Here is a 27,977-nt window from a genome sequence, read left to right on the forward strand (position 1 = left end):
CAGGAGCTAAAATGATATAAATGTAAACTAATTACACAAGATAATAATATAAATGCAAATCCATGCTTCTTAGTGATGCTCAAAGGGGAGGCCTGGACAGAAGGCTGGAAAGGAGGTCAGGTCCTGAAAAAGGAGGAGGAGGAGGCCTCTGGTCCCTTTGGAGAAGGCTGTCTTGGAGAAAAGCCTGCTTCTTCTAGCAGCCCTTGCTCCCCTCCATCCCTCTCTTTCTCTTGCAGCAGAGGAAGCAGGAGGAGGAGGGAAGAGGAGGTGCTGTTCTGGCTGGGAAAGGAGGAGGAGGCAGAGGCTTGGCTGTGGTCCCTCCTCTTCTTCTCTTCCAGGCTGAGCATCCCAGGAGGAGCCATGGATGCTGCTGCTGCTGGGGAGAAGGAGAAGGAGGCCTTGCAGCTGGTGGCCGAGGCTGAGAAGAGGGTCAAAGCCTCCCATTCCTTCCTCAGGGGGCTCTTCGGGTGAGGGGGGCCCAGGTGGGGAGGGTGGGGGTCCCCTTGTGGCCCTGGGGAGGCCTCTTTTTCTGCCCCCCCCAAAGAGCATCTCAGATCCCTCTCCAGGGTTTGGAAAGAGGATCCTTCTCTCTCTCTCTCTCTCTCTCTCTCTATCTATCTATCTATCTATCTATCTTTCAATCTCTCTCTTTAGGGTAACCAGAGATCCCCCCCAGGACCTGTCCTCCATTTCCCACCTTCTCCCCAGGAGGGGGGGTCCCCAAATGTCCTCCATTCTGAGCCTGATTCAGAAGCAGGGATTTATATTTCTAGGAGTGTTTTGAGCTTTTGGTTCTCTATCCACAGGAAGGGGTCCCCATATGTCCTCCATTTGGAGCAGGACTCAGAAGCAGGGCTGGCTATTGCATAGGAGTGTTTGGAGCTTTTACTGGGTCATGGGCTACATGTTTTTTTTCTTGCACTCCCTCCATCCTGAGCCTGACCATTTGTTTTGTTTATATTTTATGGATTTTGGTTTTATCCCACCTTGCTCTCAAAGGCGGCTAACAACATGTACACGACATGACCATTAAAATTGTACAGTTAAAATCGTAAAAATCTATTTCTAAAAAATTACAAATATAACATTTAAAACATACAAAGTTAAAATTAATAATCTCAAACCAACTCTCTCATCCCCCAATAAAACATAGTCTGCCAGAGTAAGAAGCAGGGATTTGTATTTATTGTGAGAGTTTGGAGCTTCTTCTTTGGTCACGTCCTACATTTTTTTCCTTGACTGTCCTTCATTTGGTGGTGCCATATCCTCCTTTGCTGTGAGGACACATCTGGTCACCCTGTGCTGAAGGGCAGTTCCCATCATCCCTGACACACTCCTGTCTCCAGATTTTGGACTCTCTCTCCAGGGTGACCAGAGGTCCTCCTTGTCCATTTCCACCTTCACTTCCAGGAGGGATTCCACAGTGTCCTCCATTTTGAGCATGACTAAGAAGCATGCATTTACATTTCTGTGAGTGCTTTTAGCCCTTCTTTGGTCATGTCCTCCCTTTTTCTTGAATGCCCTCCATTTTGAGCATGGCTAAGAAGCATGCATTTGCATTTCTAGGAGTGTTTCGAGCTTTTATTGGGTCATGGCCTACATTTTCTGGTGCCTTGTTCTCCTTTGCAGTATGGACACCTGGTCACCCTCTCTCTCTCTCTCAATCTCTCTCTTATTGTGCTACTCCACCTTCAAGCTTCTGCTTGCATTGTGCCCCATAGAGTTTGACCCAGAGGCCACCAAAGGGAGGTTGGGGGGCGGGGGGGGGGGAGCAAAGGCTGAAAAAGGATGATGTATGTGGTGATGCTGGAGGTTGTGGGGTGGAGGCAAGAGAGGACAGCTATGACAGGCGGAAGGGCAATTCTCCTGGGGTCCCCTTTGCAAGTGTTATGTTTTTGGTGGCGCTAGCTTTCCTGGACTAGATAGATCCTGGTAAGTCTGAGAGGTGGGAAGTGTTCTCCTCAGTGCTCTGAGACATCCCCCCCCCCAAATATACTGAGAAGGGGAGGAAATATAACAACAAAAACAACAACAACAACAACAACAACAATAATTGTACCCCGCCTCTCCCTGCAGATTGAGGCAGCTTACATACATAAAACATATTCCATGATACACAGAATTCATAAAACAACCAGTAACATAAATTAAATCCTCTATCCCCATATCCAAACAATCCATAGCTTAAATTTCACAAAATTAACACAATAACAACTTGAAAAACTTTAAAATATATTAAAACCATTGGGATATTCGTGACAGAGCTTCATGGGATATGATAAGGAGAAACCACTTATTGGGGTTCCACAAATATAAGTACAAATATAAGTCAGTCAGGGAAGGCCTGCCGGAAGAGATCCATCTTGATGGCTTTTTTTGAAAATATTAAGGTTCATAATTTGACAGATCTCCTCTGAATGACTGTTCCATAGGTTAGGAGCGGCTGATGAGAAAGTCCTCTGGGAAACCATAGCCAACCTTGTTTTAGTAGGCTAAATTATTACTGAACTGGCAAAACCTCTGAGGATTCCTTGCCTAAGGAATCCCTATGGAATTAATGGAGTTGCCATAGGTCGACAGGCAGCAGAGAGACACACATATACACATTGTTCTTACATGGAGATTACCCAGCTTTTCTGCCAGCTGCCGTGGCTTATTTGTGCAAGAGGTTGGTGACATTTCAACACACAGCTCAGAGATCTATGACATTCTCTGCCCCAGGAATTCTGTTATTTTACCAGTTGCATCTAAATAGTTTTGTTGTTATTGTGTGCCTTCAAGATGTTTCTGACTTATGGCAACCCTATTGTGGGTTTTCTTGGCAAGATGTATTCAGAAAAAAATTGTCATTGCCTTCCCCTGAGGCTGAGAGAGTGTGACTTGCCCAAGGTCACCCAGTGGGCTTCACAGCTGAGCTGGGAATTGAACCCTGGTCTCCAGAGTTGTAGTCCAACATCCAAACCACACGCCAACCTGGCTCTGGTCCTTAAGATCCCCAGAGTTATTTTGGCATCGTCATAGTGTCTTGGAGGGTATATCTGTCACATGTATCATGTCAGCTACAACTGCATATATATGGGCAAAATGTAAACTAAAGCCCCATTCAGTGTCAGCCTGTAAGATGCCCCAGGACTCTTGTTCCTGAGGCAACAGATTGTTAACAACCATAAGCTTCTTAGTATTATTTCTACAGAACAGATCTGGGGAATTTTCCACTTTCTAAATGCAGTGGCCTATAATTTCCATCAGCCCCACCCAGCTTGGCAATATTAAAAGGATTTTGGGAAGCCATCTAGAGGACCAACACATTTCTGCTCTTGCTACAGAGCTCACTGGCCTTCAGATCAGTTGGCTTGCACAACCATCACAGTTTGCTGGCTGGATTTCATGGGGGTTGTTGTCCATCATAACTGGAGGTCACCAGTTTGATGAAAGCTGAGTTAGTGCATATGCCCTTCACCTTGCATAGATCCAGGATCAGGTGTAGAAGAAGTACGGTGGGCCCTCCACATTTGCTGTCATTAGGGGTATAGAACTCCCATAAAAATAGGAAAACCGCAAATAAAAAAAACATTATTTTTTTACCAAGAGAACACCTCTCTACAAATCTATAGGTCCTCCAGCATAACCCTGTGGTCAGTGTCTGCTGGATGTTAACCACAGAATCGTACTGGAGGATCTACACCTGCCTAGAGAAGTGTTTTTTCTCGGAATTTCTAGGTCAACTTCTAGCACAGGTTGACCATAGAGAGGTACAGGAGGACCTAGAGATTCCTAGAGGGAACATAGTCAAATGCATGAATAATCAAATCTGAAAAAGTCAAAGGTGCAAATGTGAAGGGCTGACTGTAATCATTCCCAGCAATAATTTACTGCTGTTAAGAATGGATCACTCTTTCCTTATCTTGCATTTTTGTTAACTGCGTAAAGTCAACTTCAACTTATGGTTGGCTTCCTTGATTGAGTCCTTCCATTTAGAATATAGTCTTTCTCTTATTGCCTTATATCACACCAAGCATTATTGTCTTTTCTAGGAAATCATGTCTTCTTGCTATAATCAGTTTAGTCATCTTGGCTTCTAGGGAGAAGTCAGCTTTGATTTGCTCTGACCCATTTCTTTGTTTTTTAGCAGGCCATACTATCCATAGAACTCTTCTCCAGCACCACATATCAAATGAGTTGATTTTCTTTCCATCAGCCTTTTTCACTGTCCAGCTTTCACAACCATACATTGAAATAGGAAATGCAATGCCATGGACAATCCTAACTTTAGTATTCAATGGTATGTCTTTACACTTCAGGATCTAGTTTAGTTCCTTCATAGCTGCCCTTCCATTTTCATTCTAATTGTCGCATTTTTATTCATGCATATGTTAGAATAAAAATGCAACAGGCTTACTGGGTAGCTCCTATTTCATGGGCTATCTACTTTTTCCTTCTCTGCTGACTGAATATAACACTTCATGTTTGTGAAAAAGCAGCTTCTGAGCTGTGAACACTTCTGCCAAAATAAAACTGTTAGTCATTAGGGTGCTGCAGACATTTTGCTGCAACAGAGCAAACAGACTGCCCTCTGCAATTTGAGGGTGTAGGATTGTCCGTCTGCCTGCTGTCTGTTCCACCAAGGGGAATTACTAGGTTGGTCCAGGGGCACAGCTTTTTCTGTGATGGCTGAGTGACTTGTGGAATACCCTCTACAAGGACTTCATCTGCAAGACAGAAACAATCCAGATTGACACCACTTTAACTGCCATGGCTCAGTGCTATAGAATCCTGGGCTTTGTAGTTTGTTGTGGCACTAGAGCTTACAGACAGGCAAGGGTAAATATCTCATACAACTGCAAATCCCAGAATTCCATAGCATTGGACCATGGTGGTTAAGGTGGTGTCAAACGGCATGATTTCTGCAGTGTGGATGCAGCCAGGGAAATGCATATGTCTCCCTCTTTCTTGACTTTCAAAACAGTCATAAAAGTATCTGCTCCAGTATTTATGCACTGTATTTTGATACTGGTTTATCTGCTGTTATTTTAATGTTACTTTATGTTCTTGTTTTCTATTTTCTTGTGTTGTGAGCCGCTTTGGGAGTGCAAAAAGGGAGGATAAAAATCTATTCTTTTTTTTAAAAATCTGTTCCATGCCACCCAAGGGCATTTAACAGCCTCATCTCTGTTAATGGGAACTTCCCAGGGCCAGGGAAGAAGAAGCTTGGAATCATTACCATTTTACACCCCCCATTCTGCTTATCATAGACCAAGACAAAGTTTTTATAAGCAATAGCTGAAAGGGCCCCACTTATATCCAGATGATACCATGTAGATTGCAGGCAGAGTTTCATCTAATGGAATACCATACTTTGTTGAGTGCCTTCAAGTTGTTTCTGACTTATGGTGACATATCATACAGGTTTCTTGGTGAATTTCTTCAGAGTGGGTTTGCCATTGCCATTCCTTGAGGCAGAGTGAGTGTGATTTGCTATTCCATAGCATAACAAAAAATCCTCCGTTTTGATAACAAGATGTCTGGGAGAAGGGATCTTGCCACATTTACCCTCTGACCATGTTAATTTTTTATGTGCATATCCATTTTTAAATAAAAGGGTTTTCAAAGCCCCCCATTGGCATCCTAAACTGGTACAGACCATTCAGATAGTTACCATTTTGACAGTTGTTTGTGAAGACTAGAAATGTTTAGCTGTTCTGCTGTCTCATTTTCTTTATGGGAGGTTCAGTGAAGACCAGACATATTTTGATCAGATTCATACCTTACATAAAGCAAACTTTGCAGAAATTATCCTCTGATTATCAGCTTTCCTGTATCTGGTTTCACTAATCTGTTAATTCAGACACACATCTGATTTTGTACTTAAAGAGATTAGACCCTCAGCTGGAGCCAAAATAGGCTTTGTAGTGTGGTGTAATTAGTAAGAGCTTGTTCTTTAGGAAAGAGGAGAGAAGGTGCATCTAGTGTGGCATCAGTAAACTTTGTTTGGCAAGAAATGGTTAATTGTAGATTATATGCCAAAATGTTAACTGTTCTTACATTAAATACAGTAATCCTTTTTTAAACAAAACTAAGGATTAAAATCTAAATGGATTTAAGCCATGGTGCATTTAAAAATTGTGATGGTCTCTAATGCATTTTTTCTTGAAGAAAAAAATTAAATGTATTTTTTCAGAAATAGTGAATTAAATTCATTGAGTTTCATTTAATCTAAAAAGCACATTGCTTCAGAACATTAAGGCCAGGATATGTACATTATCTCTGTCAATACTCTTTAATTGTGTTTGGCTGGGTCATGTCTAGACATTTTGTAAATGATTCAGTAAAGTTAAGTTGAAGGCTTTCATGGCCGGCATCCATAGTTTTTTGTGGGTTTTTCGGGCTATGTGGCCATGTTCTAGAAGAGTTTCTTCCTGATGTTTCGCCCAATGCTAGCCACAGATGCTGGTGAAACATCAGGAAGAAACTCTTCTAGAACATGGCCACATAGCCCGAAAACCCCACAAAAACAATTCAGTAAAGTACTGTAATATTGGACTTGCTACAGTCATATACAAATGCTTTTGCCAGCATGTCTGTTTATGTCACCGATGTATGAAGTGTCCCATCACCAGTGTTCAGTGGCATACCTAGTATACTAATTACATATATCATTTGTGCAAAAGTTGCCAAAAAATTCTAACTGGCCTTATGTGGTTGAATTGGGTGGGTGGAGTGGCAAGGAAAGGTGAAGATATACTTACTTTACTGTTGCTTATTCCAAGGCTTTGGGATTGTGTGGGCTGCAAAATCCAGGCAAACCAAGCAAGTAAACAGATACGGTACTGTTCCGTGTCCCTGGTTGGCATTGCCTTTACATTTCATCTCGAAGCCAAACCAGATGGGGCAATTATCAAGATAGACTACTGGAGGGCATTTTTTAGGAACCCATCTTGAAGAATGTTTTCACAGTGATGACTGAGGCTTTGTCCAGGGCCCTACCATTAGACAGAGTGAAGCATTTGGTTCAGGCGGCATATTTTGGGGGTATGTCACAGCAGTGAGGTGTTAGAGGCTAGAGAGGTGTGTACTACACTCAAGCTGCCCAATGTTGTCTCTGCTCACTTGGAAGTTGTTCCATCAGCTGTGTTCAGTGGCATATCTAGTATACTTGACACCCAGTTAGGGTCATTTTAAACCCCCCCCCCCCCACAACAGCCTTTTCCAGGTCTATCGGGGCTGCTGGCTGGGTGGGAAAGGGAGGAGACTCACTTTCCTGCCAGATCCTGAATTTCCACACCTCTTCTTACCAGAGCATTGGGTGACACCCCTCTCTGAGTATTACCCAGTGCAATTCTCACCTCCCTCATCCCCTAGTGCAGCGGTTCTCAACGTGTGAGTTGTGACCCCTTTGGGGGGGTGTCGAACTACCCTTTCACAGGGGTCACCTAAGACCATTGGAAAATACATATTTCTGATGGGTCTTAGGAACCAAGACACAGTAATTGTTTGGATGGGGGTCACCACAACATGAGGAACTCTATTAAAGGGTCGTGGCATTAGGAAGGTTGAGAACCACTGCCCTTGTGACTCCCCTACCAGTGTTGGAAGTAAGATTCATGTCCATATCTCCATGTAGAAGGAGGGTAAGTGGGCAGGATAATATCTGTTGTATTTAGACAGTAAAATAGCTTGGTCTGAGCCTGGCTGGTGTGCAGAGGCGATTGGAAGCTCCAGTGTATCTGGACTTTATAAGAGCTTTCCAAGGTGCTAAACCTATGTAAGGAGGGTGAGTTCAGCACCCTAAGCAGTTTCTTTAAAGTCTGAAGTGAAACCAAGAGCAGACACACCGGTCCACTAATGTGGAAACCATTGTTAAACCCTGCAGAATGTGATGTTGTGCTTTCTGTCTGGAACAGAGAGGTGAAAATGCTGCTAGAGGATAGCTTGTTTCTGCTCTTATTGATTCACCATGATGGGTTTGACTCAGAGAGTGTTTTACTGCCTGGGCCTGCCCTCTCTTTTACGTAGGAGCTCTAGGAGAGAGGTTCTGCTGAATGACTCTGTTTATATAAGATAGAGGACATGAAATGCAGAGGGACTTTTCATTCTAAGATTCTCTCCTTGGGGGAAAAAATCCACCTTGCAGAAGCGTCCAAAACAAGAATTTTTAATTTAGATTTTTAAAGTTAGTAATGTTTTCTTTCAAAACCAAACAAATTACTGTACTATAGCTTTGTGTGTCTGAAATTGTTGCCATCCTGCTGGCTTTATAATTCATTTTCATAATACGATCATAAGATTATTACTGTACAGTGTTTTAAGAGCCCATTATTTTTTCTTTTCCCTCTCAAAAGCCTCTTTCAGCTTTCTTGGGTACAGCGTTGCAAGATTCGTCATAATAAATCCCTGTCACTGTTTTTTTTAACAGATGAATTGGAAAGTGGGGCTTGCTTTTGTTTTTGCTTTTTAATGGATAGCTACAGATCTAATTTAGTTGGAACAACAACATTAATTTAGTTCTGCGATTAGTAGTTTTTAGGAAGTCTCTGGTGCAGTATATTTACTTTAAAAAACAAAACAGTACTTTACTTCAACATGTATATCTTCCCATTCAGTGGTAATATCCAACCCAGGGAGGCTTGCAAATTAAAAAGAAATCAGTGAAATTAAAAACAAAATAGGAGGATAAACAATAAAACAAAAAGCAGTAAAAACAATATCTTAAAAACTACCAGCCCAAAGCAAGCTAAATCTTTTAAAATTAAATTTGTTTATTTAAAAACAACAACAACAGGTTCAGAACATTACAAGACATTTAGAAAAATTAAAACTAATAATGATATATAGTCGGCAAACTGAGGGTGAGGTAAGAAACATATTCTAAAACGTGCTCATTTTAATTTTAAACAAATTTTGATTAAGCCAGATAAGAATTCTAAGAGTATTAAATACAGTGGGCCCTTAGTTCCAGGGCATCCCATAGATACCAAAATCTGTGGATGCTCAAGTCCCATTAAATACAATGGCACAGTAAATTGGTGGCCCTTATATAAAATGGCAAAATCGCTGCTTTTTGGAATTGATATATTACTAAAATATTTTCAAGCCATGGATGATTGAATCTGTGGATAAAAAATATGTGGATATGGAGGGCTGAGTGTATTTAGTAATTTTTGGCTATATTAATCTGTGCTTGTGTAGACTAGTAGCTGGTGGCTCCCTTTTCAGTGGAATGTATTCTGCTGTGGGCTTTGCCCAAACTTTGAAAGTGCTGTGCAAGGTACTTAACCTATCTGGGTAGAGTTCAGATAGTTTCTTTAAAGTTTGGCCTCAAACCTAGTGTGTATTCATGGCCCGATTGATTTCAGATCTGCCAGTCAGCCACCACTGCACTATTGGGACTTTGCCATACATAAGGCATGCCTTAGTGACAGTGCATTTCAAATGAAACTGGAGAACTCTATAGGGGTACAATCCTATAGTCCTTGAGAGAATGTCTCAGAGGTCATTGGATAGTGCAGTCCTCCCATTCTGCAGCTGGAGAAGGACACCGACCTATGGAAGTTCTTCCTGGATAGCAGAGGACCTTTCTGCTCTGTCACTGAACTGTTAATGGTACTCAATTGGCAAGAAGATGGAGGGACAAGCATTCTGGGGTGTTTCAAGGATGGATTATGAGAAGATAGGGATCTACCATCTCCAAAGCTCCACCTTCCAGGATTGGGGTTGGAAGAATTATTATTTTTCCTCCAATTAAAATGGATTGTACCTATGATAATTCAGACTGCGCACCTGATTGCATATCCTGGGCTATTCTTACTTTTCCCCATTACTCGGTGGGGTATTTAAATTATTCAAATTATTCTAAAGAAAATGAGGATAAAAACTATTATCTATGTATTTGTTAATTAGACACCTTTATAAAATGATTTCAGACTTCATTCATAAAGAAATACAAAGAAAACAATTCTCCAATAAAAATAAAATCAATGGGAAATTGGCAACTGGGGTTCTTCAGCAGCTTCTGTTTTAAAGAAACTGTAACTGTAAAACAAGGAGTTCCAGTGGTTTGTCAGGAATTATTATTGGTCTTCTAATCTTAGAAGCTACATTGTCAGGAGCAAGTTGTGAGAAGCGCCTTGTGTCATCTTTCTGGTGCCCCTCAACACATAGAATCAGTGTTGGAAGAGACCACAAGGGCCATCTAGTTCAACCCCCTGCCATGCAGGAACTCACAATGAAGTGTCTAAAATTCCTCTGTTAGCATCTGCTCTGCTTGCATAATAAATGTTCCCTTCCTGATTAATAGCAATGAATTAATAGCAAGAAGGCAACGGCAATCCCTCCACCCAACAAATCTTGACATGAAAACACCATGATAGGGTTGCTTATACTTCTTTGCTTGAGTTTCACTATAAGTCAGAAATAACTTGAAGGCACTCAACAAAAACAAGATCTGCAACAAATTATTACAATATGGAGTGCTCCTGTTCATTATTTTAAATGAGAAGACACACTTTTCTCCAAGATATGGTATTGCATTGCTTCATCTACCCAGTTTTCTGTCCGTGTGACCAGCAGATAGCCTTCTGTGGCTTCTGAGGACTACAGTCCTCAAAGGAGTTCCTTTTTGCATGCCCCACTTTGGGCTTTCTTCCTACATATTTTTTTGTACAGTGTGCCTGTGTCATACGCAGGTGCGCTATATGCAGTTTTCAGCAAATGCTGGAAGCCGCGACAGAAGGGCTTCTCCTGTGTCCCGGAAGAAACAATGGGGTGTGTGCCCATGATGCGCGCCCCACAGTGCACTGGATGTGTGCCGTGGGAAAGAGCCCCATTGTTTCTAATGGGGCTTGAGTTTACGTTGTATTTCCATTACACGGCAGGGTCCGGAATGGATCCCCCATGTAAGGGAAGGGCCAACTTTATTCAGATCTTGGTGCCCATCAAAGAATGTAGATAATTTCCTTCTTGCATGTAGATGTCTACATATGTGTTCCTGAACATTAAAAAATCCCAAGGAGAATTATATGCAATGATTTTTTTTTATAAAACTTCATTGTCAGAGAAGTCCTACACATGTGACAAAATGGTAGGTTCCTGATGTAGCTGAATGGACTATGAGGCTTCAGGAGTGGGGTGCCACTTTGAATGCGAAACTCAAGCAAAGAAGGAAAAGCAGCAAAGACATTGCTGTGCTAGATATCTACTTACAGAGAACTGTTTTTAGATTTAGAAATGAGATTTCATCCAGACACACATCCCGCTTTGCATTTTTATCACCTCCAAACTTCCTCCTCTTCCTCCTCCTCCTCCTCCTCCTTCTTTTAAAATCTTATTTCCATCTCATTCTTCTGCTTCTGTAGATCATGTCTCAGATTTGGCAAAGCTGGTAAGAGGGACTGTATGTTAATAATATGTCTACTGTTAACATCACATCAGCTCAGCTACACAATGAAATACTATTATCAAAAGGGGCCAGAACAATAATTAGCTAGGCACTGCTTAGGAGCACACATGCGGTAACAACTCTCATGTTTCCCTTATGCAGTGTTCACAAGATAGCCAAACTGTTCGTGAAAGGTTTCTGTGCCATACAGAATGAGCATAAAAATAGCTCAGTTGTTTTGCCTTCTCATTAAAAAACAAAATACAAGGCTGTTTCAAGTAACAGTAGAGCCTGTCATGCATTTTGAACCTGAGACAGAGACCTTATCTGCATGAGGCAGGGAACTCTGGGGACAGCGCAAAGCATCCTGGTCCCACAGCTGCCCCAACTTGCCCCTGTTACCTTGGTCCCTGTTTCCCTGCTTCAGCAGATGTCTGCATGGGTCTGTTGCTTAGCTGGCCAGTCTGCAGCTGCCACTGCTGCCAGTCACTCGCTTCTGAGATCAGAACCATGTGCCCAGCAATAGTCACATTCTGGGCACATTGTTCTGACCTTAGAAAAAGTGACCCACTATGGCAGAAGATTTGCAGGGGAGCTCAGTGGGATGCCCTGCAGACGGTTGAAGCAGCACAAAAACAAAGGGCACCAGGTCTTCTCAGAAAATCCAGAGCAACAAGTAACTTTTTAAAATCCATTTTAACCTTATTATGCTATGGTTCTGGTGCTGGATGTGCCAGATGTTGTTTGGACTGCATACACCAAAACTAGAGTTTGGGTTGTACTATCCAAATGGATGGGAAATGGGCCTTTTGGAGACAAGGGCAGTTAGATGCATAAGATGTTTAAAATAAAATGATTCCGTAATTTCTCTCTTAATGCTTTTAGATTATAATCCTGGTTACACTGAATTATGAGTAAGTCCTACTAAACTAATTGTGTAGAATTATACTATTAGTCTCTTAAGAGATTATCATACTGCCCTTTACCCCTGCTCTAGACACAGGATGTAAACTTTAATAGGCGGATTTCATCTCACACCTCCATGCTCAGGCAGAAGGCATCACATACCCAATCCAGGCCATCCAATCCTGATTTCTCCCACACCTTGCAAAGAATGGGATTTTCCTGTTCATTGCAGGGTGAAGGAGATGCCTGGATTGGGTATGGGATGCCTCCTGTCTGACCATGGATGTGTGCAATAAAATCCATCTATTAAAGTTTACATCCCGCGTCTAGTGCGGGAGGAAAGGGTGGTGTGATAATCTCCTTAGTAATTGGGCCCAAGTCAATAAAATATTTTTAAAAATCAGTTTTAGTGCTCATGTATACTGGGGGAATCAGAAGATTATGTTAGTTAAAATGCTGAGAGATTTTGTGGCTTCTTCAGTCATTGTGCATGAGACACAACATCTATTAAAACACTTGTGGCATGTAACTGGAGCAGAGAATGAATGCCACCTCCTTACTTAGTTCACAGTTCACCTCTGCATTGCAGAAACAGCTATCAGGAAGTCACATCTATGTCAGTCATTTATGTAGAATCTGGTAAGCTTGTTGTCCTACAACTTTGCTGTTCATGTTTTCTCAGCATGCTTGCATACTAGATTGATTCCTAGAATGAAATATACCGGTCTTCTTCTAACATCATTTCTCCTTCTATTTTTCCTAGAGGGAACAGGGTAGAAGAAGCATGTGAAATGTATACCAGAGCAGCAAATATGTTCAAGATAGCCAAAAACTGGAGTGGTATGTATGGACATGTCTCTTTCATTCGTAGATTTCCTTAGGATTTTTTGATATGTTCAAAGATAATTGGTGTTATTGAAATCTGATTCTGAATAACACATTTTAATTATACGTGCAAGGAGTAGGTAGGATATAGTTAAAATATCTTAAGTCATGGTTGCCTATCAATGAATTTTAAGATCTCTTCAGTTTCTTGTATACTGGATAATGACTCTGCTGTTCATTGATGACTCAGTCACTTATCTCAAGGTGAAATGGAGGTGATTCAGAAACTCTTAACAGGGTCACTTTCCCTCATTTCCATCTTTTGATTATGAGTCTAGAGCTGATTATTTAAATTAGGTTAGTCTTAAGTAAACTCTTGGAGCAGGAGGCAACTTTTTCTTTCTATCAAGAGCTACATTCCCTCATGGGTACTCTGTCAGGTGTGGCTGGCACATCAATGGTGGACATGGTCAGAGTCAAAAATTGGTGAGCTTAACAATTTAATTTCTGCCATCTTCTTATTTATCTTTCTCCTAATTCCTTCCTACCCTGTGGCTGCTCAGGAAAATAAAGGATTATTGTTGCCAGAAGTCTGATTGCTTGCCTGCAGCCTTTGAAATTAGGCCAAGAACCACATATGGGCCTGTGACTGCAGATTGCCCATCCCTATCTTAAAAGAGTAGTCCGCACATGTGTTCATTTCATTTAAGCAAGTGCTATGAATGTCCTCACATACATACTTGATGTGCTTTGCATGTCACCTGTAAACTTAGGTCTGGTATGTGAAGTGTGTTATAATTTTCCAACCACCTTTTTCACCACAGAATTGCACACTTGTATGATAGCTTAATGTCAAATGCTAGCTTGTCTTCCCTGTTTTTCGGTGGTTCAAACATATCCGTATAGCAACTGATATTTTGTGTAGTAGTTGTCTTTCCCTGCAAACAATAGATTTCTCTTTATCTGTGCAGCCAAATTGTACCACATTACAGGTACATCTTAGAACTCCAGTCAGTTTATTCTGGATGAAAGAAAGGATAAGCATGACTCTGGATTTAGCTTCCCTTTACCTAGGGAAATGAACAGCCCAGCCAAAGTAAGGAGTAGGATTTAGAGCAGTGATGCTGACTGGGCAATTGTGTCTGGGAGAGCTGGAGGAGAATAGGGAGAAAACTCAGCACCTCTTTCTCAGAAAGGAAACTGGTATCCCTAGTGACTAGCAGGGCCAATGTGGTAAAATGGCTAGAGTTTTGGATTGGGAGTTTGGATTCAGGCTTGTGAAGTAAGTTAATAATAGACTAGACAGCTGGAGATATTGTTGTCCAGCATATTTTTCTTGTACTTATCCCATCTAAACTAAAATTTGCTTCATTGTTTTGTTTTTGCTGATAGCTATTATTATGTGTGAACGTAGAAAGGTCTATGGATCAAATAAATACCAGTTTTGGTTAACTATGAGCCTGAACAGACAGGCCAAAATAAAGCTGCTTCAGATCACTTTGGAGGTATGCTGTTTAAATGACACACACATCTTAAGAGGTCAGAAGCTGCGCCAAAGCTGCGCTTTAGTCCATAGGACTGGAGCATGGCTTTGGCGTGGCTTCCAGCCTCTTAGGATACATGCAGCATTTAAACACCTTACCTCCAAAGTGACCCGAAGCAGCTTTATTTTGTCCTGTCTGTTCAAGCCCTATGAAAGGAAAAGCAGTGGTGTTTTATGGAACTAGCATCTCGGCTGTAAGGAGTTTTCTACCCAATTAGAAACGTATGAAAAATATAATATGAGGAGAGGGAAATCATGCAAGCATCCAGGTGTTGTTTGACTGCAGCTCCCTGCATTTCTCAGCATTAGCTATGCTAGGCTAGAGCTCTGGATACTTGTAGTCCAATGACAAAAGGAAGGACGAATGCTTCTCACTTCTAGTTTAGTGCTACATGAATGAGCAAGTTGTGAAAAAGATGTCTAGTCATCTTGCTGCAATTCTTTAATACATTATAGCTCTTTTTCATATTTATTTAATTTGATGATAATGAAAGCTCTTTTTACATATTCTATAACAACACTTTCAGTTTTGTATGGAGAGTATTTCAGAGACAAGTTCAATTATTGAATAATCATTGGTAATGTTCTTTTAAAAATATGGTTTTCTAATTCAAACCAAATAATAGATTTTCCAATGAAACCCTCAAAACTGCAAGTACAGAATAAACCATATGAATATGCAGGAGACTTTGTTGTATTTTTGTCATTCAAATAACTTCCTTTATCATTATACCAGAATCTGAATCATTGGGATTTCTCTTCCAGCTGCAGGAAATGCATTTTGTCAGGCAGCCAAGCTCCACATGCAATTGCAAAGTAAACATGACGCAGCAACCTGTTTTGTGGATGCAGGGAATGCTTACAAAAAGGCAGACCCACAAGGTAAGATAAGATGTATTATGCATAATGAGGCTACTCAGATTGACAGTTGTAACATTATTCCATGCAGGAAGACAGGTAAAGAAAACCAAATTCTACAGGAAAGAAAGTGCTGATTCAGACTAATCTTGAAAGGTCCCTGGGGAATCTTTGAGTAAGTGAGATACTAGGGCCAGCTTACACAATTAATTACAAGTCATGGAGTAGTGCTACTAGCAGTAGGATATTATAGGTTTGTATGTTTTATGCCACATTAAAGACTTTAAAGGATACAGAAAAATGTTAGTTTAAGTGATCTTATTAGCATGAATAATGAAGTTTGAATTCTTCCAATTGATTTCTTCCCATGAAGAATGGTGAAAAGAATACTTTGATCTTGAGGACTGTGAAGGGGAAAAAAAGGGTGCAACAATTTCCCCAAGTGAACCAAATACTATGTTCTGCCAGTTCAAACTGTTTTAAAGGTTTAAACAGAAACCATATGCATTTGAACTAAGAATATCCCTTTAAATAATTTCTCACCTTTTGTTTAGTGATAATTTCAAATATTTATTAGAACAATGTTTGAATATATGAATTGGATGCTATTGAACTCTGCTATGATTATTATACAGGGTAATGTGCTTTAGAGCCTGGAAACAATTATGCAAAATTTGTATGTGATACTTATTTTCATGCAGCCTGAATAGCCTACGGGTACCAGATCTAATCTGACCTTGGAAGCTAAGCAGGGTCCAATAAGATGGGAGACTGTCAACGAATACCAGGTGTTGAAGGCTATATTTCAGAGGAAGGAACTGGCAAACCACCTTTGGGTATTCCTTATCTTAGAAAACTCTATGAAATTTGTGGAGTCACCATACGTCAACAGGCAACTTAAAACCATGCACACACATACCCCCACACACATACATTTTTATGTTTTGAGAGGTCAATTTGTACATAGAAGCCATTTTCTTGTTTTTCATAAGGAATATACACAGGTAGCTTATGAATGTGGCAAAGTTCAGCAGTGAATCTAAGGCTAGTGCATATTCTAGCACCATGTATTAGCCTCTGATGTGAAGTGTAGACTGTCTTTCTCACAGGACCTGTCTTCCCCTTATTCTGAGTAGAGAATCACATAGGGAGCATGTAGTCATGCAGATACTTGCATGCATAGGTCCTGACTCATATGAAGTATTCCATTTGTAATGGGGGAGTATACATTAATTTTGGGAACACATACAACCTGTGACATTTGTACCTGAAGCATCTGGGCATATGTGAACTGGCTCTGTGCCTTTATTTCTTTGGAAGTTGTGAATCGTGTATGCAAATGCCTCAGTGTTAAGTTGGTGGGCGCAAAGGTCCAACTCCGGTGTGTCTCAGTATTCATCTAAGTGAAGGTGGTATGAGCATATTCTTCAGCAGATGGCAGATGCCTTTGTGATTGCCAAGCAGTTCTCTCTACCAACGTATGTGAAATATAATGTGAAGATGGGAGGTTTCTACAAGTGCCTCCAAAGCATCTGACCTTAGATGAAGTGTGAGAGCAGTTGGGGCAATAATACCTTATGAGTATGTAAGAACAAGAGTGGGCAGAAAGTAGATCTGGACTTTGTTGTGTGCCTTCAAATTGCTTCTGACTCATGGTGACCCAGTCTAAGGGATTTCTTGGCAAGATTTGTTTGAAGGGAGGTTGCCTTTGCCTTCCTTGCCCAAGGTCTCCCAGTAGGTTTCAGTGGCCAAGCAGGAACTCGGATTCTGGTGTCCAAAGTTGTAGTCCAACACTCAAACCACTACACCACTCTGGCTCTCTAGATTTGGACCTACTGGTAGATTTCAGGGTAATCTGCAGTAGAACAAGTGTTTCTGATTCCTAACTTTTTGAAAACAGCAAGTGATGCCCCTCAATTTTACTGTTAAAATGAAAAAAAGTAGATTTGTATGTAAAAGGATTATGATTTTATTCAATTCTAGTTCTAAAAACAAATTTCCATTCTCAGAACTTTAATTCTGCGTATATGTCATTTGCACTAAAATTGCTGGATTGGAGGAGGAAGAATAAGAATAGATCCCGTAAATGTGATGTCTGCTTATCTCGTGTTAGGAAATAATGAAATACCTCCTTGAGTTGGTCTAGAACAGAATGATGACGATATGGTGATATGAGTAACCAAGTTTCTTGTGATAGTGAAGTATGGAACTGAGCTGATTTTATCCATTATTTTCCTCTCAAATGCATACGTTGCAGAGGCTATCAACTGCTTAAATACGGCCATCGATATTTATACAGACATGGTAAGACATATTCAGTACTAGGATGGAATTCCAGCTTGTAACCTTGCAGGTCTCTTTGATTTAACTCATTGATTCCGAAGTCTTTGTATTCACTGTTTGTACTTAGTGGGATCCAGAACAGTTAGATACATTTTTTCTCTTCCTAGGGCCGATTCACTATTGCTGCCAAGCATCACATTACCATTGCAGAGATCTATGAATCTGAGTTGGTAGACATCGAAAAGGTAAGGAGATTTTGTTGTTCAAAGGCCGGAGCAGACAGGCAGAAAAAGCAGCTTTTCCAAAAATGGGTCAAAACCCTGTTGTCTCTGCAGCCCGCATGGGCCAAACACATGTTGCAGCATCAAGCCGCACCACTAGGTAATTTTTTTTGTTGCCTCCCCACCATACATGTGCATCGTCACACAAACACACCACCTGTGACCTCCCAAGTACCTCCCATCTGATTGGATAGTCATTCCTTTGATGGGCCATACAGTCACATGTGTGATTTCATCTAGTACAGGACATTGGTGCACTGGCGTGTGAGTGATACATTGGCAAAGTACAATCATGGAGCTCCTCCCTTGACATGCCCCCTTCACCTCATGGACTGTTGGACTGTCTGGTTTATGTACATTGTAATTACGTTAATTGGATTTGTTGCACTTTCATTTATTTGCTTTGCCACAGCTCCAAACTCGCATTGAAGCATTTATATGCACAAAGAATCACATTTTTCGCCTTGAGTTGGACTATGCCAGCTTCTTTTTTGCTTTGTTTTTTAGCCCCAAAGCACAACTTTAGTCCAGTTTCCAGCTGCTTTCAGGGGATAGGCTTTATAAATGCCTGGCCTTCCAAGGTGGCTTGAAACAGCTTTATTTTGCCTGTCTTTCACCCCCAAGTAGTTCCTGTGTTTGTTATTGCAGTATCTGAATAGCTTGAAAAGATTTAAGTCATGCTGCTAGACATCCCCCTGCTCATCTGGTTTCCTTGTAGTTGGTATTAAGAGGTTCAGTATAACCATCATGTTAGCCAAAGAAATTAGCAACTTGTAAACCTGCCAAATCTGCATAGTCTATGTTCCAAAATATCCACTCTGTAAAGATCAAACTGAAAGAGAAATTGTGTTGACTTCTTCATGTTTTTATAGGCTATTGCTCATTATGAGCAAGCTGCAGATTATTACAAAGGAGAAGAATCTAACAGGCAAGTTTTCATTAACAAGTTACTCTTAATGAATAATCATTCATTTTGTTTTATTTTTTGTTTTAACATGGTAAAATAGAATTATTTTCCTAAGTTCCAATATAACACCTACATCTTCAATTGCCTTTTTTGGACTGGCATCCCAGTTACCTGTCAGTTTCAATATCAGGTTGCAAGATTTAGGAATTCTCTTCCTCTGATTGCAGAAAGTTGGTTAATGGAAATTAAGGGTGTGTAAGGAATCAAATCTACCATATATATTGATTATAAGTTGATCTCATATATAAGTTGAGGACAGGTTTTGGAGCCAAAGTTATGGATTTCTATATAATCCTGTATGAGTCAAGGGTAGAATTTAGGGACATGAAACAAAAGATGCAAAGGATAAAAGAAAGGAAAATGGTGCCAAAGCACACTGCTATTCTCCCACCCAGACATTCAAAAAGGCCAGAAGTGGTGCTTCTTTTAGTTACTTCCAGGATGGACAAAGCTCTTGCCTTTTGCCACTCTGATCAGAAAAGGGGATGATTCCTGCCAGAGGAGACCCGTCATATTACCTATCTTGACAGCTTTAAAAGTGGTCAAGATAGATCTCTTCCGACAGGCCTTCCCCGATTAGCATCTCAGTCACTCCATTGACTACACTGTCTTGTCCGTTTTAATAATTTTAACAATATTGTTTTATTGTTATTGTTTATAATTATGATTTATTGGTTATGGTGGGTGGGTGGGTTTTTGGGACATTGTATTTTATTAAGTTTTAATGTAAAAAGGTAATTAGGACACTTTGGAATAATGGGGGCGGGGAACAAAGGAGGTGAGGACATTGGCACCATGTGTCTGGCAATCACGCAACTGCCCCGGAAGCGACATTTGCAGCAGCAGACTTTCCCAATTGCCAGGTAATTCATGGGTTTCCCCCATGAATGAAAAGGGATTGGTGAGGGACAAGGTGACTATGGGTTGGAGGTATAAGTTCCTATATCCATGTTATACTCAATTAATTACACCTTTTGTTTCTAGTTCTGCCAACAAATGTCTTCTGAAAGTGGCTGGATATGCTGCCCAGTTAGAGCAATATCCAAAGGCAATTGAAATGTTTGAACAGGTGGGTGCACTACTTTATGGGTTATAAGAGGAAGAATATAAATCAGAGTCATACATTCCAAATTAATCCAAGTGCTATTTGATTGCTTCACATGTAGCCAGAATGGTACCAGCCATACGTAAGAAGCAGACATCAGCAGGCTTCATATAATCATCTTTCAGCTATGTTAGCACTAACATGGTAACATTAAATCACTGAGGAAAATTAATTTATTAATTAATAAAAGAAAATTATAACATTAATATGTTGTATTAATAATTACTAACTGGTTATTAAAGCATTAGTTTTTAATTTTAAGGACCAATTAAAATGACTAAAAATTACCTCAAATGGTCAAAACCTCTCAAAATTATCTGTCCCATAACTAATTAAAATAACTGGAAATCTTCAATGTTACAAAAAAACCTTATTTAATAATTTAATTAATTACTTTTATAATTTTGTTAAAATTAATTAAGTGAATTAGGGTTAATGAGTTAAGTTCCAAACTCTAAACCTAAGGAACTCCAAGGTACCAAAAATAAAAAGGAAATACCATCCTGACAGCAGAAACAATCTAATGAAGAATGAGCATATTCATTGCCCAAGAATGTTCCCTGAATGTTTGGGAGTCAAATGGAAAACTATAGGGGGCAGGGATGTAATGACATGCCCATGAAAGGGATGTGGCAAATGGGATGAAACACTGAACATGTGCCATCTATATTACAGATTTTTCCCTTTGTACTACAACTATATTAGCTGAAGTTTGTACCAATTAAAATGGGAACTAGGTGGTAAAAACGTTATGAATTTTTAATGAATTCTCCAGCTGACAATTCCAGACAAACTCTTTTGCTGGTATCTGTTAGTTCCCACATAGTTTTCCTACTTGGATCAGCTCTGTGTAAATACAGTTCTGTTTATGGTAGTAAAATATGTTATGAAATTGAAAAAAATTGCACTTTTACTACTAATATTAGTAGCCAAATGCTGATAAATAAAATGAAGTCTGTAGGCTTTGGACAGTCAGTCCTGTGTAGATGGAACAATTGCGTTTCTTACATAAAGGCAATAAATCACCATGAATAGAACATAAAAAACAACAGTGTTGTATCTTGCACTTTGTTTTCACTAAATTTATCTCAGTAAGTGTGCTTTTTTAAAATCTCTTCAGGTTGGAACAAGTACTATGGATAATCCATTACTCAAACACAGTGCAAAGGATTATTTCTTTAAAGCTGCCCTGTGCCACTTTATAGTTGATGAACTGAATGCTAAGGTTAGTACAATCTACTGTGTATCAAAGTTCTGTACGTCATAACATTTTAGTTTGTAAGGTGTGTAAAGAAGAAACAAAGTTTTAGATTGTAAGCCTGAGGGCAGGGAACCCTCTAATTAAAATAATAATTGTAAGCCGCTCTGATAGGCTTTAGGGCTGAAGGACACGGTATAAGTACTCTAATAAATAAATAATTAAAGTCTTTTGATTTACATTAAACCAATAATACCATCAGTTATTACTACAGAAAATGGTCAGTGTAAAAGACCATCCTTGCAAACCTGAAATTGCAACTATATTAGCGGAAGTTCCTATCAACTAAAATAGGAACTGGATGGTAGATTTCTCCAGATAACAAATCCATGCAAACCCTTTTGCCTGGTGCCCAGTAAATTCCCACATAGTTTCCTCCTGGGGATCAATTCTGTGTAAATACAGCTGTTTGTGGTATTAAAATGTGCTATGAAATTGAAAAAACTTACATGAACGCTGACTTGTTATTCAGCAATTCAGTTAATGTTTCTAGTCTAGTTGGAAGTAGCCATCAGATCTAGGCCATTGTTTTGGTTTCAGTGTAAACCAGTTATGATTTCTAATAGAAATGTCCTATTTGTGAATTAATTCCCATTACTAGCATTACACTGAATAATTCTTTGTTTCTTATGATATGTCACGTAAATTTAATGTTACATGTCCAAGATAGTGTGGAATACTTTTTTTTTTTTGTTATATCAGAAAAGTAAGGCTGCTGTAATGAACTGAAGAGGGAGAGAGGGAAGGATGATACAGCTTTCTTATTCCCTATTGTTTTTCCATGCAAAACCCCTTCCAGTTTTCTTCATCACTTTATAACCAGTATGTAGATGATTTATCATTTGACCTGCATGGAGAAAAACAAATAGCCATCTTTCTCTTCAGTTGCTCATGAATCCTTTATACCAGAGATGTCAGAGATTGGGACCTGTGTGCAAAGCATGCTCTCTGCCATTAAGTCATGGGTGTTCTTTGAAATAGTTCCATGTATCTTTGAGGGGCAACTGAAATTTTCAATTTCATCCTGGGGAGTTACTGAGGATTGGAGGTAACCATAAGAGGGAAATATGTGATGTGAGAAATGTTATTCGTGGTCCCCAGAACTTGAGAAATGTACCTTTTTGAAACCATTCCTCCCAGAATTTCCCAGACCACAGTCAGTAGCCAAACTAATTGGGGGATTCTGGTAGCTGTAGTTCAAAAAGTCACTTTCCCAAGCTCTCACATTCCCAGTTACCAAAGAGCACATTGAGGCTTGCCTCTTCATTATTATTATTTTTTCTAGTCTTGCATTGCTATTATAGCTAGTTTTCCAAGTGAAATATTCATAATGAGATAAAATCTGCTGGACTTGATTAAACAGAAGATTTAAAAACTGTTGATCTCTTTGTAGCTCGCTCTTGAAAAATATGAAGAAATGTTTCCGGCTTTCACAGATTCAAGGGAATGTAAACTATTGAAAGTAAGTAAAACTGCATGTCCGCAGTATGTTAAAAATTGAAAACGTATCTTTGGTGGACTTTTTCTGATACTGTTCCAGTTTGTTAAACTCAATACTTAAAAAAAATTGGGAACCTGCATTTAAAATAGGAGTGGAGGTAGATACATACTCTCACTTAAAAATGTGATGAGTTTATGAAAAGGGAGAAAGAATGGCCATCCCAGTGTGCATATTAAAGGTAGAAAAATTCTTTGTTGCGTACATTAAAATTAGCTGCGCCAGTATGTTTTTAGGATTTTTCCAGCGCCCCAAGCTATTTGCCTATGGGCTCAGAAATAGGAAAGAGGATAGCTATCATCAGTGTTCTTCCTTTTTTTCCTATATCTTTGCTCCCTTAAGACAGAGTTGGGCAACAGGTAGCCCTCAAGATATTGTCAGGCTCCAGTTTCCATCAGCCCTAGCCTGTATAGCCAGTGTTGAAATGTAATAGTAGTTATGGTTTGTCTACATCTGGCAATCCACACATTCTCCATTCCTGTTTTGAGAGCTGCTCTAGAGCAGTACTACTCAAAGTGGTGGACTGTGAACTGGTGTTGGTCTGCAAGCCATCACCTTGACAGTCCGCAATGAGTTTACAAGACAGTAAGAAACACTTCTAGTCAATGAGAACAGATATACCATATATACTTGACTGCAAGTCGACCTGTATAAATTGAGGGCAAGTTTTGGAGCCAAAATTATGGATTTTGATATGACCCATGGATAGGTTGAGGGTAAAACATAGCAGCATGTAACAAAGGATGTAAAGGATGAAGCCAAGGAAAACGATGCTAAAGATCTTTAACATTTTTGGCAGGCACAACTCTTTGGCTGTATGGATGAGATAGTAGAGGGGGTTGATGCTTCTTTTAGGTGCTCTGAAAAGAGATTAAGCTCTCACCTTTCACCAGGTCATGGTTCCATTTTTAATAAGAGTTAAACTATAGTACTATCATTAGCCTATGGATAAGTCGACCCAGGTTTTTTGGGTGGTTTTTTTTTTTACTAAAATTTCCAGACTTATACATGAGTATATACAGTTGTACTGGTCCTAGCACATTGGGGCAGGGGAAAACCTGGCACAGTGGGGGGAAACCTAGAGCACTGTAAAATTGTCAATTCTTTTGTGTAATCCTTTTATATCATTGTGCTAGAAATTACTGGAAGCCCATGAAGAACAAAACTGTGAAGCATACACAGAAGCAGTAAGTCAGTTTTTAATTCCCCCCCTTTTTTCCTATATATTGCTTTAGATATGGTAGCAATATAAAAAAGGAGATGATGATGATGATGATGATGATGATGATGATGATGATGTAGTAATTTACTTTTACATAGGGCAGGTTGAATAGGTTGAAGGTAGGCTGTTCTACTACCATCATCTTCTAGTTTCAGCAAAAGTTCATAACTATAATAATCAGTGGTGCATTTAACACATTTAATCCCAGAGAGACACTGAACCGAATCCAGGTTTAACTGTCCAATCTAATACATGTCTGCTCAGAAGTAAGGTCTCATTGATTTTGTTGAAGTTTCCTCCTAAGTAAATAAGTGTTACTGGTAGATTCAAATTAGTTCAATGTTGTTTCTATTCAGTTCAAGTCCTAAGTTTAGCTCTAACCAAGAGATGAATCAAGGACTTAAAGACAAGGCTGTGAGGATGTGTGACTTCTTATCTCTGCTGATTTTTAGACTCTCCCAGTTTGCTTTAATGGAAGGGTAGTGGAATGTCCCTCATACCATACAACCCTTTTTCCATAGAAATAATTATTTTCTGATATTTCCTTCTAATGCCATTGTGCCTGAGCGGTATAGTATGGGAGACATTCCACCACCCACCCATTATGAGTATTTTGAAAGACTCTAAAAATGAGGAGAAAAAGGAATCATAAGTGAGTCATAGGAAAGTTATAATATTTCCCCCTTGATATTGGCACTTTTAATATTCTTTATTCTTTATTTCTGCTTTTTTAAATAACTATTTTATTGTTATTATGTTTGTTGTGTTACAATTGGTGGGGAAGCTATATTTTTTGTATCTGATATATTTCTTTTGTAATCCGCTTTGATTCCGTGAGGAAAAAGCGGAATATAAATAAATGAATCATCATCATCATCATCATTAAAGTCATTGAAAAGAAAATTTGATTTCAAGGTATGGACTTTATTTTCTTAACCAGTTCTGTGAACTCTTCCAACTAGGTTAAAGAGTTTGATTCAATATCCCGCTTGGATCAGTGGCTGACAACCATGTTGCTTCGCATAAAGAAATCTATTCAAGAAGACAATGAGGGAGACTTGAAATGAACTCTCCGTACAGTTTGTGGCATTTTGTGACTTGTCTACTGAAGTACACTGTGTTGTGGCCAAGGATCATTCTAGGATACTTGATAAATGCTTCTAGCTTAACTGACTGGTGTCTTGTTTAGTATCCTGTTGTGGCTCATTCGGTGTAACTGTGCACATGGGTTTATCTGTTTTTAAGACTTGTTTCATTTCTAAATGCAAAGTGTGGCCTGATCCTATGCATTTTTTACTCAGATGTAAATCCCATGGAGTTTGGGAGAGCTCTTCCTCATGTCACCGTGTATAGAACTGCAGCTTGTGCATGTTACATCGGAGTAAGTCCCATTTTGTTCAATTGAACTTACTCCCTAGTAAGTGCACTTACAACCGCAGCCTCAACAATAATAGAGATTAAATCAGTTCTTGTGGAATGCCAGCCCCCCTGATCTGCTTGTAATCCAGATTTTCCTGCCTCGCATTTTACATGTGGCAGTTTTGAAGAAATGTTGCTGATCTGAAATGTATTTGGATTCTTCAGATTATTCTCCACATCAGTTTACACACAGCAGAGAGTGGCTTCCTCTGTGTATTTTGAATCAGAAACAAGCAAACTACTAGGATTATTATTAGACCCTCCTGACCCGTTAGCTGAAGACAGGCCCCTAAAGTCATTCCATTAGCATTTAAAAAATTCTGAACCCACAGTGCTCTCAGTCCTTCCTCACAATAAAATTTGTCTTGTTTTACCTCAACCTAAAAAATAATAATCAGGGTATTGAAAAGGGAAAGGAGTTAATTTTGTTCCTGCTGTTGTTAAATAACTGGGAAACATTTACTTGCTGATCTACTGCAAATTGTTTAGGGATCTGTTTAGGATTGTCACATTGTTTTGAGAGTGGGTCTCTTGTAACTTTAATCCTTAGCGGGTATTGGAGCAGGACAAGATACTATAAATCTCCATCCAGCAGGATGAAGATACTTTGTCCTCCCTTCCCATACACACCCCAACCTTCAGCCTTTCTAGAGGAAAGCTGGGCAGGGTGCAGAGGAGTGTCTGCTAACAAGAAAAGAGTTGGGCGCTCCTCCATGCCTCTTTCCACATCCATCCATCAGCAAAGCAATTGCCATGTTGGGAGATGATGACTTCAGCTAAAATTTGGGGTTTGGAAAGTGAGGGAGGACAAGTAACTGGCCCTGCTAGGCAGAGCTTTATAGTACCTTGTCCTGATTGAAGATCTGCTAGGCATTAAAGTTACAGTAGCCCTGTCCTGGATCCACTCTGGCACCTCTAGATCTAACAGAAGATCCAGATTGATGTTTGTGCAATCCTGTTTTAAGATATCAGAATAGTATCTTGGGAGTTCTCATTTCCTCTTGTGTGACAATGTTGAGTTGTAACACTGAATGGAATGGAACTGAACTGACTTGAGATGGCAACTAGCATACACAGCTTCCTTTAGAGCAGAGGGGGCAAAGTTGCATCCAGATATTGCTGCACTGCAACACACAGCATTCTTTATGGTTGATCATGTTAGCTAAGGCTGCTAAGAGCTGCAGTCCAACAATGTGTGGATGCCAGTCCAACAATGTTTGGACCATCCATACTTTACAGTACAATCCCATGCATGTTTACTCGGAAGTCAATCCCATTGTCTTGGGGGGGGCAATGGAAGTAAGCCCCACTGATCCCATTAGGATTTATTTTTGAGTAAACATGCATGGGATTGCACTGGAAAGGATGTTTTGTGTTGTAGTTAAAGATTGCAGCCTTAAAGATAGATACATTAGCCTCATCTTAATAATTTAAAAAAAGGAATCTAAACTTCAGTGAATGCAAATTTTCTATTGTCTTTGCCAAATGTTAAACAGGTTAACAGGGTATTGTGTCTTTATTTTGATGACATGAAAGACTCAGAAAAGTTTGCTGTAAATGATAATTGCATAATTTGAGGCTACTGTTATTGGTAGAATTCTCTCCAGACACCAACTCCAAAGAAAAACTCCTGTGCAGTATCATCCATCCACCTATAGTTTGGAAAAGTGAGAACATGCAAGTGCTGATGTAAATAAAGCAGCACCAGCTCTTTCTTTGTTGGACACCCACAGAGGTTCACTCAGCATGCTTGTGAATATGTGGTGTCCAGAGGCATTGACAGTGTCCTTTAAGGGAAAAAACAACCTCTATATTTTTTTCTTGTGATGCAATTTCTTCTTTCGTAAACAAAGAGCTTCTAAAATTTAGAGCCTAAAACTTTCATTCCCCATAGTGCATATCATTTATGACATGTGATAGAGGTGATACTTTTGTCCAAGTGTATTTTATATTGCTCTTTTGTCTTCTGTTGTTCTGACTTTAAATGTGATAGAGCTGTTTCAGTAATACTGGTGGAAAGCTTGTGATTTTGATATATACATTATGCAAGTATATGTGTGTGCATAATATGCAAGGCAAAATTACACAACAATCTAGGTCTAAAAGCATTTTCACGTTTTCACAGCAGAGAAGGCACATTGCTTTTCCAAAATGTGTATTTAGGCTTGGCCTACCTAGGCAGTGAAATGAAGTGGCACTGTCTTGTTATGGCACTCTATATCAATTGATGAGACTGTGGTTGTGGGGGTCACATCTGTGAATGATTCTTTCTCTATACAGTGGTGCCTCGGGATACGAAATGATCGGGTTACGAAATTTCCGGGATACGAAAAAGTTGGATTGGCAAAAACTGTTTCGGGTTACGAAATATTTTTCGGGTTACGAAATTCATTTCGGCGCGAAATTCAAATGCTGCAAAGTGCAGCTATAGGCTTTCC

The 27,977-nt window shown here is 39.7% G+C and overlaps 1 protein-coding gene across 2 annotated transcripts; it reads left to right on the top strand.

The window, feature by feature from the left end:
• The first annotated feature begins 322 nt into the window (after positions 1 to 322).
• Positions 323 to 27,648, top strand: NAPB (NSF attachment protein beta). 2 transcript variants are annotated; one of them, XM_042446075.1, is made up of 11 exons: positions 323 to 467; positions 13,044 to 13,120; positions 15,414 to 15,530; positions 17,764 to 17,810; positions 17,957 to 18,034; positions 18,943 to 18,998; positions 20,022 to 20,106; positions 21,263 to 21,367; positions 22,794 to 22,862; positions 24,035 to 24,085; positions 25,083 to 27,648. In XM_042446075.1, exons 1-11 carry the CDS (start codon positions 361 to 363, stop codon positions 25,185 to 25,187), a joined length of 897 nt encoding a protein of 298 aa, XP_042302009.1. In that variant the 5' UTR covers positions 323 to 360; the 3' UTR covers positions 25,188 to 27,648. The 2 variants fall into 2 exon arrangements, with proteins under 2 accessions (XP_042302009.1, XP_042302010.1); XM_042446076.1 differs by lacking the exons at positions 323 to 467; positions 13,044 to 13,120; positions 17,764 to 17,810 and having other exon boundaries at positions 15,471 to 15,530.
• The last annotated feature ends 329 nt before the right edge of the window (positions 27,649 to 27,977 follow it).

This window comes from Sceloporus undulatus, chromosome 1, assembly GCF_019175285.1.
Source record: "Sceloporus undulatus isolate JIND9_A2432 ecotype Alabama chromosome 1, SceUnd_v1.1, whole genome shotgun sequence".
NCBI classification, from domain to species: Eukaryota; Metazoa; Chordata; class Lepidosauria; order Squamata; family Phrynosomatidae; genus Sceloporus; species Sceloporus undulatus.

What these genes read in the sequence shown, in the direction of transcription:
- NAPB (XM_042446075.1), top strand. Translation starts at nt 361, where the DNA reads ATGGATGCTGCTGCTGCTGGGGAGAAGGAGAAGGAGGCCTTGCAGCTG. An exon ending in GATAGCCAAAAACTGGAGTG is followed by an intron (nt 13,121 to 15,413) that starts GTATGTATGGAC and finishes TTTCTCTTCCAG; the next exon opens with CTGCAGGAAATGCATTTTGT. An exon ending in CAAAAAGGCAGACCCACAAG is followed by an intron (nt 15,531 to 17,763) that starts GTAAGATAAGAT and finishes CATACGTTGCAG; the next exon opens with AGGCTATCAACTGCTTAAAT.